Below are 13,200 nucleotides of genomic sequence, written 5' to 3'. Positions count from 1 at the left end.
AAGACTGGCTAGAACCATCTATGATGCACTGGAAACCAAACCTTCAAGACTAGTACTATGGTCCGATTCTCAGGTGGTATTATTTTGGTTACGTTCTGCAATCTTGAAGCCTTTTGTGGGATTACGTGTAGCAGAGATTCAATCTACATGGGGTCCTGATAAATTTAGATATGTATCCACTGAGCTTAATCCTGCTGATGATTTGAGCAGAAGAATAACTGTAGATCAACTTAAGGAGAGATGGATGCATGGTCCCTCATTCCTACGATTACCAGAATCTGAATGGCCTACAGACTTGCAAGAAAACTTAGAACCTGACGCAGAATTCAACTACCCAAAATTGTTTGTCCTGTAATTAAAATTCGGGGAAGGGAGGGTTTGATTCTCCCAAATGTACAGGCCTAGGGTGGAGCAGACACTTTATTTAGAAATTAGGATTAAGGGTCTTGATATTGGGTTTTCTTCTGTTCTTATTCTGATCTGAAATTAGAAGAAATAACTCGCCCATGTATAGTATCTGTCATGTACTGATTGTTTTTAGTTTACTATGAACAATATTATCATTTAAGTTCTTATTTTTTGAATATGCAACTATCATTTTCTGCTTATAGACATGGGGGAATTTCTCTTGAAGGCTCTTATAGTGGGCATGAACTATCTTGCTTGCTCGATTGCTGGTTGTATTAAACGGGACAACGAAGGGTGCTATGCCTACATTATGATGAATATTTAGTCCTATAGGTCTTGCTGTATTCAATGTCTCAATCCAATGGGCTTCCCTAGATTGACGGAATTTGGTAGTTTCATCTTCGGGCAAGTCAATTTCTATACGCTCAATTGGGATTAGGGTGAGATCGTCTATTGAATGGTCGTCGAGGTTGAAATGATTAGAAACAGGCTTGTCTTTCTTTAATTTGATGTCTGACCTATGAGCATTAAAACGAGTTCGTAAATTATTCTTAGTTTCTCCTACATATTGTTTGGGGCATTTCTTGCATGAAATTAAATATATTACATTCGAATGTTCACATGTTAGATGTTCCTGGATCGGGTACCTTTTATTCGTAGAGTTGCTTACAAAATAATGAGTTTCTGATATAAAGGGACATGTTTTGCATCTACTGGACAAACATGGAGCACTTCTTAAACCTGGAGGTACTTCGGCATAAAGTCTGTTTTTAGCTGCTATCTGTGCTAAGGTGGAATTTTTTATGTTTCGTAAAAATCGTTTAGAGTACCCACGCTCTTTCAGTTTTGAGAGAACAATCGTACAGGCTTGGTTGAAATCAGAATAGGATAGAAAAATAAGAAAAAAGACCCGTAAAATTCTATTTCATTTCATAACTAATGCTGTTGGCCTATGAGGCTGTATTGTAAAAATTCTTCAGGCCTAAATGAAATAATGTAGTCTATACTCTTCAGGTTTTTTTTTTTGGTTGGGTAGGGTAGGCATACGTAGAATTATTTGGCCTACCGATTATTGTTACATGAATTGAGATATCATCTTCAAAATAGACAATAGAGTATGGTCTAAAACACACATTAGTAATATTAAGTTTGATTGAAATATAATTTTATTTCTTCTATAGCCTACATATAATTTTTATAAGTAAAGATAGCTTGCGAGGCAATGTAACATACGCCCACTGGCAGCTGTCAGAAATGATAAAAAAGTCTTTAGTGAGTATGAATTTTCTTATATTGAAGAAATTTTATTAGTGTGAATTCAATTACATATATATGCCAGTTATTTATGCTGAGTAATTCCACAAAAAATTTTAAAATCAATATCAATAACCCAAATACAACAAACAATTAAATCAAACATGTCTAATCAAGGGCAAAAAACAACTTTTGACGCGTGTTAACAAAGTCAAGGGCAATAACTCGCAAACCATTCATCGAAAATGCGTCAAGTTAGAACTTGTCCGAGATCTTATTAATTCCAATGATCATACCAAGTTTCATCAGGTCGGTTGAAAACTGTAGCGTCAATCCTGCTCACAAATTTTGACGCGTTTTAACAAAGTCAAGGGCAATAACTCAAAAACCGTTCATCGAAAATACGTCAAATTCGAACTTGACCGAGATCTTATCAATCTAAAGCATCACATCAAAATCAGATGAAAACTAGTCTCTATAGTTCTCACGATAAATGTTGACGGACGGACCGACGGACAGGAGCGACGACAATATACGACCACATATTCATGTGGGTGTATAAAAATAAGGTTTCGGAAACAAGCCGAGGCTTAAGCTTATCCGTCACCAATTAGGCCTACAATGTACAGAAAACCTAGGCCTAAATGAATATATGAATGAATAAATAAATGAATTAGCATACTAATATATATGATAATTTAATAATAAAATAGTTTAATGAATACCACAATTAAATATATGAAAGAAAACAAAAGTGCATGATCTAACCATAGAACTGTAATATAGTAAGCCCTATAGGCCAAGTATATAGGCCTATAGTTTTATGATTTAACCGAATGTAGAAAAGAATAAAAGAAAAAATGCCATAGACCTGATACAAAGTTTCAAAGTACTGACGTATAATAATATGACACTTTACTCGACGTTGCAAATAAATCGCATGGCGTTGATCTATCATTTATGAAACACAAATCTTATAATCAATTTTAACTATAAAATTCTGCTTGCCAGGTACATTAGCAAGAGTATATTCACCGACCGTCAATCATGTGAAGAATTACTCCCCCTTCATAACTCTTCTCGTGGTGCTATGGCAACTGATATTAATAACAATATGGCTGTCCAAAGTTTATTTACGTTTTGTGTTTTGGAATGATGTTCTGTAAATTAGGCTTTTGTTTCAATGAGAATGTGTCAAAAATGTTTGAAATCAAATGTTTTTGCTTGATCCCCTCATAATCATCCGACTGGATAAAGCTGTCAGGGTTGGTTAAGGTACAATTTTTATAAGCTTATTTTATTTTAATTCTTTCTACCACAAAACACAGTTTGCCCTAACACAGTGTGCTCAAATTTCTTTTTTCTATCATCTCATAATTAATTTAAATAGAATTTTGAAGTAGTAGAACTGAACATAAAAATAAAATTTTCAAACTCGGTCAATCCAATGTAACACTCTTGACTCTGAGTAACAATATAATTCAAGTACAGTGGTGTAACCTATTTTCGTGCATATAAGGATTCAACACCGAATTTCGTCAAAGTTAAAAAAACAGAATTTTTTTTATATGTCTCAGATATTCTACAAAATAATTAAAATTGGTTTATTACGACTTCGATCCATACGTACATGACCCTCGTCACCGGGTCATTTGTCTTGTCACATGATAAACCAGCGTTTATTTCCCCATAACGATAACAAGATCCACATTCATTCCTTAAATATATCATACAGGATTTAAGTTTATATCAAATATGGATGTTGACTCTATAAAATATATATATAGACATAGCTTTATGGAACAACAATCACTGGTTAAAGTTTTATGCAACGTTTCGACGTGTTTCCCCCGTCGTCCTCAGGCACATAATGATAAGAAGTGATGGGCAACTATATATACAATATGTATTATGTAAGCTTATTGTTCCATAAAGCTGTGTCTATATATCGTACTCACAATTGCTAAATGCCATTCAAAGACTTGACTCTATAAGTTACATTCTTTTTTCAGAAAAATAAAAAATAGTTCAGTATTGTAACAATGGACTATAAATTTGTTGCTAGTCGACAACTTAAATGTCTACTAAATGATGCAGAAACCAAACAGAAGCAAGATATTCATGCTTACACAATGGGTCATTTGAATAGTTCAAAACTTAGACAACCCCCAAAATTACTGTCAGAGCAAAGAGGATGGAAAACAGGTCCTCCAAGTTCTAGTTTGTTAACATTAAAACACAGTGATAAGACCTATGTAACCAAAGTTCCTGTTCGGCAAAAAGAAATGAAAGATGTGTTATATCAATTTAGTACAGGTACGACTGGCACTTTGCCCAGCTACAAATGTGAAAATGATGTGAAAAAACTGTTATTTCTTCAAGAAAGTTTGTCAAATGCAGAAGTTCCTGAACCGAAATCAAAGTACATTCCTGATGGTGTGTTGATTGAAGAATTAGATGCCCAAGAAATATGTATGCATTCACCAAAATCTCTAACAGAAACATCAGATGATACAACTGATATGGAGATGAATTTTAAAACTTTTCCAAAAACTGAAACTGCAATAAATAATCCCCTCAGGCACTCTTTTATACCTGGTCAAAGTTCAGGAATCACTAAACAAGATCAGTACCGAACATACCGACAATTTGAATCTAGTATTATTAGAAAGAGAGAAGCTCAAGAAACTAAAGTTTTATCTGGAAATCAAGCTGTATTTCACCATGAAAATCATTTAAGACAGGTAAAAACTTAATACAGCTGCATCCAAGTCCAAATTTGCATAGAGCTATTAGTTATATCTAAGGCAGAACCTCGATTCTTTCCTTCTGTGGATGTATTCGTTGGATAAAAATAATCGTGATGTATCGGTCTGATTAATTCTTAGCCCCCTTTAATAACAAATGACACAGAATCATTGTGTGTATAAGAAATTGTGTCATGTTTTCATTTTCCGAGTATGATTTTCAAAAATTTGCAGCAATTTAATTCTGACTTTAAAATTGAGATTTTTTTCACAATTCATTACTTTTAAATGTTCTCAAGTGCTTAATAGTGACAAAATTGTTAGTAATTTTACAAATTTCTACTTTTTTTTCTCTTTCCTTCTCTAATAAATGAATCGTATCGTTGAGTACTGTATAGTGTATCGAATCGCAACTTCAAGAATCGTTGCAGCCCTATTTATATCTCATCATGATTCAAGTCAAAATAGCTAATCAAATAGAATCTACAGTCCTTATACAATTATGATAAAACTTGTTATTGTCTGTTTTGATTATTTTCAAATATTAATCATAGTAATGCTTGTAATCATATTGCAATGATGTTATTTTCAGGCCATATTTAATCTTTATTTTTTTTTTTTTTAAGGGACTCTCTACTTTAAAAGGGCATGTTTCTGGTCCTAATTTTCACAAGCTACAAGTTCACAGTAATGTATTTGATGATATCACAGAAGAAAGTCCTACATTTAAGTTTATCTTACAGGACATTAAGGTAAGACAAAGAAAAAGGAATGAAAGAAACAACTATATTTTACAAGGATAACATCTTAGGTTTTTACAGGATCCTTTCTACCAGCTGGTCCTTGGCCAAACCTCTTGGCATTGATCTTTCCCGGATTATCTGTACCCATTTATAATTGGGTTGACTGGAATTATGAGTGAAGATGACTTATTCAATGTCATCCGAATATCACACGCCCATCGAGAATTGAACCCACAGCCACCATTCTCTCAACATAACCAAGCAAATGACAGCATGTAAACAACCAACTCTCTAACCGACTGTGCAAGAGAACCTCATAAATAGTGTAGAATTTACAGAGGTCAGCCCTGTTAACAACAAGGACAGGTCCCTGGCAAGTGAGAATTAAGCCCCAGCTATTGACCTCCCTCAAAACCTTTAGTTCAGTAGAGATTGATTAATTGCAGTGTAATTGGTTTTCGTTGCTCATAGCTGTGGTGCCTCACCTGGACGCAAACGGGTTTGACAGGTGTTTAAGCTTCTAGTTGTATTTAGAACTTTCTGGTCACATTGATCTTTTGTTACATTAATTCCCAATGTAAATGTCATATGATTTAGATATATTTTGATAGGCATTGCATAAATTATAGTAGTCTGTACAAGTTTTTCTAGAATTACAAGAACTACAACTTTTCAACCAGAAATTAGAACAATGCAATTTAAAGGGATTGTAAAGAGGATTTCTATATTTTTTATGTGTATCTGGGAAACTGAAAACATCAATTTGCACCATTCCAATTTTAAATCAGACATCTGTGGTTCCAGCAATTCCACTAAAACAAAGTGTTTGATGACGTCACTAATTGCGAACGAGAATGTGACAAAAGCATATTTTGCGATTAGTGCCATCATCAAACACTTACTTTTTGTGGAATTGCAAGAACCACAGATGTCGGACTGAAAATTAGAATGGTGCAAATTGATGCTATCAGTGTCCCTGATACAATTTTTTTTAGAAAACTTCTTTACAATCCCTTTAAAGTGTCTAAAAACACAAAGACCAGAATTTGATTTAAATCGTTAGGATAATAGAAGAGGAAGTATGTCCCCATTTAGTCAGAGACCTGGTTCATGCAGTCATTTAAATCATGAATTGGAAGAATTACCTTTACATATTTGAATGTTTTTGCAGTTTATAAGCTGGAAACAATATTATACATGTTGTTGATTGAAGATCAGTTACAGGGAGGAAATCCCCATCAAACAATATTTTTTACTATCTTCTGAGTCTTCTGATAGCAAGTGGAAGTGAAAACATGAAATATGTAAACAAAATTTCTGTCTTGTTGAAAATGTATATGACAAACAGAATCGAATGAATTAATTTGGACAGGTTATTATAATTAATATATATGTTTCTCTTGATAACGCTGCCTGTATGAGCATGTGAAACGTTGAGTTAGTAAAGACAGAAATAGTATATCCATATATCTTGTGCTTCTTTACCTATGACTATTTCTATATGTCTTATAAACAGTATTTATGATTTATATTTTAAACAGATTATGATAATTATATCTGTCAATCATAAGAATGTTTTATATTTTAACTCATAAAGTATTTTCATTATTTCAGTCTGCATACGATGATTACATCAGCAAATTATTAGATACACAAACAGCTAAACATCAGTTATTACATGATCAAGTTGAACAAATGGCTGCCAATGCTAAAACACAACCAGAAGAACTTGAATTTGTCAAAAATAAAGTGGAAGATTATGAAATAGAGGCAAAATGGTTACTGGAGGAAAACCAAAGGTTGGTTTCTTGAGTTCAACTCTAAATGAGTCTTGAATAGGTCATGATAATTATTATGATAAATAATGTATTTTGATTTTTCAGTGAAAACCATTGAATCCTCATTCATTTGCCAAGATATAACCTAGCTTGAATCCTCATTCATTTGCCAAGATATAACCTAGCTTGAATCCTCATTCATTTGCCAAGATATAACCTAGCTTGAATCCTCATTCATTTGCCAAGATATAACCTTGCTTGAATCTTCATTCATTTGTTAAGATATAACCTAGCTTGAATCGTTCATTCAGCTTCTTTGAATGTTGCATCAAGTTACTGATTTATTTTACTATGAATTAGAGTAATAAACTGCCTTCAAGCTTTACTGGAATTGTTAAGGTATAAGAAGTGCTGAAACTGAAGGTTCATATTCATTATTTTTTTCTTTTGTGCATAAGTCAAATTAAAAAATTTGCAAAAAAGCAACAGTTGTGATGTACACATATCTTTTCATAATAAACCTCTATTTTTAAGGTTACGTGAAGCAGTAAGAGAAGAAACAGATTTATTAGCATTGACTCCAGAAATAGGTAATACTATGATCATGTCTTTATAACCAACTGTTCTGTGATTAGAATCCTTTTAATAATCAATTTATAACTACTGTTTCAAAGTGCATCACAAAAGGCAGTATATAATACGTCTTAGAATAAATACATACATGAATATATTAGTAACAGTACATGAATATTAGTAACAGTTCATGAATATTAGTAACAGTTCATGGATATTAGTAACAGTACATTAATATTAGTAACAGTACATGAATATTAGTAACAGTACATGAATATTAGTAACAGTACATGAATATTAGTAACAGTACATGAATATTAGTAACAGTACACGAATATTAGTAACAGTACATGGATATTAGTAACAGTTCATGAATATTAGTAACAGTACATGGATATTAGTAACAGTACATGAATATTAGTAACAGTACATGAATATTAGTAACAGTACATGGATATTAGTAACAGTTCATGAATATTAGTAACAGTACATGGATATTAGTAACAGTACATGAAAATTAGTAACAGTACATGAAAATTAGTAACAGTATATGAATATTAGTAACAGTATGAATATTATTAACAGTATATTAACAGTATATGAAAATTAGTAACAGTACATGAATATTAGTAACAGTACATGAATATTAGTAACAGTACATGAATATTAGTAACAGTACATGGATATTAGTAACAGTACATGAAAATTAGTAACAGTACATGAATATTACTAACAGTACATGAATATTAGTAACAGTACATGAATATTAGTAACAGTACATGGATATTAGTAACAGTACATGAAAATTAGTAACAGTACATGAATATTACTAACAGTACATGAATATTAGTAACAGTATATGAATATTAGTAACAGTATATGAATATTAGTAACAGTATGAATATTATTTACAGTATATTAACAGTATATGAAAATTAGTAACAGAACATGAATATTAGTAACAGTATATGAATATTAGTAACAGTATATGAATATTAGTAACAGAACATGAATATTAGTAACAGTATATGAATATTAGTAACAGTTTATGAATATTAGTAACAGTACATGAATATTAGTAACAGTACATGGATATTAGTAACAGTTCATGAATATTAGTAACAGTACATGGATGTTAGTAACAGTACATGAAAATTAGTAACAGTACATGAAAATTAGTAACAGTATATGAATATTAGTAACAGTATGAATATTATTAACAGTATATTAACAGTATATGAAAATTAGTAACAGTATATGAATATGAAGATTTTCTTGAAGTGACAAACCAACTCGATAACGGACTTTCATTGTCATATAAAGTAGAAATTAGGAAATATTAAAGGGCCAGACTGGTTTTTACAATGAGCTTTTGTGGTCTTGATCGTGAAATACATAATACTTCATGCCAACATGTAGTGGGCCTACCTTTCGTGAAAGCGTTAAGTCACAATCGATGAAATAATTCTTAAAAGGTTACGTAAGTATTTTTAATCTCACAGCCTCCATTTTTACTGTTCTGGAAAATAGCGATTTGAGACATCAATTTTGACCAATTGAATCAATCAACATTAACTACATATATTTCCGACCAGAGGACGTGGTAGAAAATAAAAGTAGCGATCAACTTAGTTATTTTCATTTCTCATTACTGTAATTTTGTGAATTTTGCTATAATGATAATAATCCATAATTTACATGTAACAACTGGAGAAGTACACAAGGAAAGTTAATTTTTACATTTCTGATCGAAAAATTTGTACATGTCAGTAGTCTTGGAATTCCTTTCCCAGATGCTAAGAAACCATTCAGGAGAAATCACCTGCCTCGTATTAATTATAATAGGAAACTTTAAATTTAATGCTTTAAACAATTCCCCAGTAGCCAAGTAAATTTATAGAAAGTATTTAAAGGGTTTCACACATAATAAGCGTAATTCTTCACGTTGAAAATAAACCGGTCTATCCCTTTAAAACGACCATACTCAAACTTGAGGTCATTTGTATATTTTACAGAACCCATACCCAAGGTGATTAGTGTGCGGAATGATGAACCTCCAGCAGAATTATCAGAAGAGTTACAACACACCAAAGCTTTAATATTAGAGAAAATGGATGCATTGAATAAATTACATGCCAATTTACGTGAAGATCATGTTCCATTAACTGTTTGTACACATTTAGAACAATGTATTAAAGAGACAGAGGTAAGAGAAACTATTATTGAACTTATTTGAAGTATAGTTATTATTCCAAATGGGACAAAGTGATCTAATCACATCTGGTAAAGATCCAAAACATATTGCAACTGTCCAACTTATCAGCAGAATTTAAATAACTTATGTTTTTTTAATAGATTGAAGTACAGAAGTTATTAAAACAAAATGAATATTTTGAGAAAAGTATTAATGATATGGAACATGATTTAAAAGAAGCAATTACAGATGCAGATACCAGTGAAAAAGATGCAAGGTGAGATTTAACATTTGATCTATGACTAAAGGCAGATAATATTAGTTATAAAGTGACAAGGAGATGAAGAGTGGTTTGATTCCCCGAGGTTGTTCACATCTAAGTGTATGAAATCTGACTGACAAATTTTATCCTATGACTTAATCCTATGATATGTGAGATCTTGCCTATAAACATTTACATATACCCAGTTTCATCATACTTTAGACTCTAACCTGAAGGACCAGGGTTCAATCCCGGCATAGGTCGAGATGTTACCTTCGGATTTTTTAACCTGGTTTCCCCCTGTCAGTGATGCATGTCAGGGCTGAGATGGAAAAAGTGTTTAGTCGTTTGGATGGGACAATAAACTGAGGCCCCTTGTGTAACAGGCTGTGCGTGTTAAAGATCCCTCGACAATTGGACATGCTAATGCTGCTGTCCTGGCAAAATTTCGGTCATTGCACCTTGCATGGCGTTGACTATCTTCATCAGCCCACAGGGTGCATTTCATTCATACTGTAGACTCTAGCAATTGTTTGCGGATAGCCTAGCATAATAGCAATATAAGTGTACTTTATAATATGGGTGTATATGAATTTGAAGGTATATTGACAGCACATTATATAAGGTTATTACCTATATAAAAGCAGGCAGCACCAATCAATCACAGAAGCTTTTCACCAAAACCATTAGTACTATAGAAGTACGATTTATTTCATGTATAATGAATTTATTGTCATAGATAATAAAACTTGATATCAAGTACCATCATTTAATATTAAAGTTCTATATTTTAAGTCAAGTTTTATTATCTATTTCATACTACGTGTATACAACTGAATTGTCTTTTATTATTGTCTTGTACTAAAAGGCACTGTAGAATCTTATCTCTGAGCTTAGTAACCTGTTAAAAAAAATCTCTGAACTCTAAGTATTCCTACACTCTTGGTAATCTGACATTGTTTTGCCGATTACACAAAGTAAACTGTATATGTGGGTATATAAAAATCATTTTTATACGCCCACATGAAATGGGGGGCGTATATTGCCGTCACCCATGTCCGTCGGTCGGTCCGTCTGTCGGTCCGTCCATCCGTCCGTCCACAATTGCTCGTAAACACTCTACAAGACACAATTCTTGACGAATTTTGACAAAACTTGGTATGAGTGTTCATAATCAAGAATCGAAAAATATTTACTATGAGTTATTGCCCTTGTTCTTGAAAACGCGTTCAATTTTTAGCTCGTAAACACTCTAGAAGACACATGGATTTTGACGAAACTTGGCATGAGTGTTTGTTATCAACCAAGGATAAACCCTATTGAAAATCAGAAAAACCGAACAATATCTAGTATGAGTTATTGCCCTTGTTCTTGAAAACACGTTCAATTTTTAGCTCGTAAACACTCTATAAGGCACAATTCTTGATGGATTTTGACGAAACTTGGTGTGAGTGTTCGTAATCATCCAAGGATGAACCCTATTGAAAATCAGAAGAATCGAAAAATATTTAGTATGAGTTATTGCCCTTGTTCTTGAAAACTCGTTCTATTTTTAGCTCGTAATCATTCTAGAAGGCACAATTCTTGATGGATTTTGACGAAACTTGGTGTGAGTGTTCGTAATCACCCAAGGATGAACCCTATTGAAAATCAGAAAAATTTAAAAATATTTAGTATGAATTATTGCCCTTGTTCTTGAAAACGCTTTAAAATTTGGCTCTTAAACACTAAAAGGCATGATTCTTTCTGGATTTTGACAAAACTTGGTTTTATTATTCAGTCTAGCGCTGAAGATTGAATATTTGCCTTAGAGTTTTCACGAGCTAAAAATTGAACACGTTTTCAAGAACAAGGGAAATAACTCATACTCCATATTATTCAGTATCGCTGTAAACAGTTCAAAAGAAGTGTATGACTGAAGGTTGAATATTTCATACTGGTGATTGTTACTTTACTGCTAAATATTTTTATTCAAAATCAAAACTGCCAGTGGGCATATATTACCTTGCCTGGCAAGCTATCTTTCGAAAAAAGATTTTACAGCAAGCAATGTGTGTATCTGAAAGTATGGGTTTTTTCTCTAAAATGTCCCTTCTAAATTATTGCTAAATGATTTATTTCAACAGGAGAATCTGGAGAAAGGTGAATTCATTACGAGCTCAACCTGGTGATGATGATGAAGATGAGGGCAAATGGAATTGGTATATTTCTTAAGGAAATATCCTGAAATCATGAATTGCTAAATGGTACAGTACTAATGAATTATATTGATTGGTGGTATTAAAACTGAATTGTTAAATGGTTTTAAATATTATTGAAATTCTAAACTGCTGAATTGTCACAGGCAATAACTCAGAAACAAGTTTTATTAAATCTGATCTAAATTGTTGCCTCTAATGCAGACAAACTTTGATGTATTTGAGAACAAATAACTAAAAATTAATTGAAATCTCATTTGACAACAGAAAATAGTTTTTGTCCCAAACACAGTTTTCTGTATGTATATATTAGGGAATGACCATGAATGAACTATGTTTTGGAAACTGAATATGAATTAAAATTTTGAGGAATTAAATGTGTGGTTGAAATCAAGCATGATTCGGACTAATCTGTGATCCATGCAAAAGCTTTTTTTCCTCAAAGTAATCTGTCAAACAACATCAGTGTCATTGACCAATGGATGTCCACTGCTATCAGGTCACAATCTGCGTGCTAGTTGGACATGTTGTTTTGCATGGTTCACAACCCTGTCAATCTTTCACCTATTCTTTTTAAATGTAGGGCAACAGTTTAGATTTTATGTCAACAAAACCTGGACTTTTTTGGATAGGATCTCAGATGAATTGAAATTTGTCCATGAACAGTTTATCATGCATACAAGCCAAATTTAACACGTTTTTACTAAGTCAAGGGCAATAACTCTGAAACCGTTCATCCGATGAATTCCAATTTCGAACTTGACCAAGATCTCAACAATATATTCATGCATACTAAGTTTCATCAAGATCAGATAAAAATTGCAGCCTTTATCATGCATACAAGCCAAATTTAGTAACACATTTTTACTAAGTCAAGGGCAATAACTCTGAAACCATTCATCCGATTATTACCAATTTCAAACTTGACCGAGAACTCATCAATTTATACATGCATACCAAGTTTCATCAAGATCAGATAAAAACTGTAGCCTCTATCATGCATACAAGAAATGTGGATGGACGTACGGACAGGGACGACGACA

The 13,200-nt window shown here is 32.6% G+C and overlaps 1 protein-coding gene across 1 annotated transcript; it reads left to right on the top strand.

Moving 5' to 3' along the window:
• Positions 1-2,772: 2,772 nt before the first annotated feature.
• Positions 2,773-12,531, top strand: LOTGIDRAFT_232257 (hypothetical protein). Its single transcript, XM_009056300.1, has 8 exons — positions 2,773-2,937; positions 3,675-4,406; positions 5,036-5,161; positions 6,767-6,951; positions 7,465-7,520; positions 9,519-9,709; positions 9,859-9,974; positions 12,086-12,531. The coding sequence occupies exons 2-8, from the start codon at positions 3,705-3,707 to the stop codon at positions 12,171-12,173; spliced, it is 1,464 nt and encodes a 487-aa protein (XP_009054548.1). The 5' UTR covers positions 2,773-2,937; positions 3,675-3,704; the 3' UTR covers positions 12,174-12,531.
• Positions 12,532-13,200: the final 669 nt, after the last annotated feature.

This window comes from Lottia gigantea (assembly GCF_000327385.1).
Source record: "Lottia gigantea unplaced genomic scaffold LOTGIsca_27, whole genome shotgun sequence".
In the NCBI taxonomy this organism is placed as follows: Eukaryota; Metazoa; Mollusca; class Gastropoda; family Lottiidae; genus Lottia; species Lottia gigantea.
The sequence above is the reverse complement of the archived record's forward strand: the minus strand, read 5'-3'. Positions and strand labels throughout refer to the sequence as shown.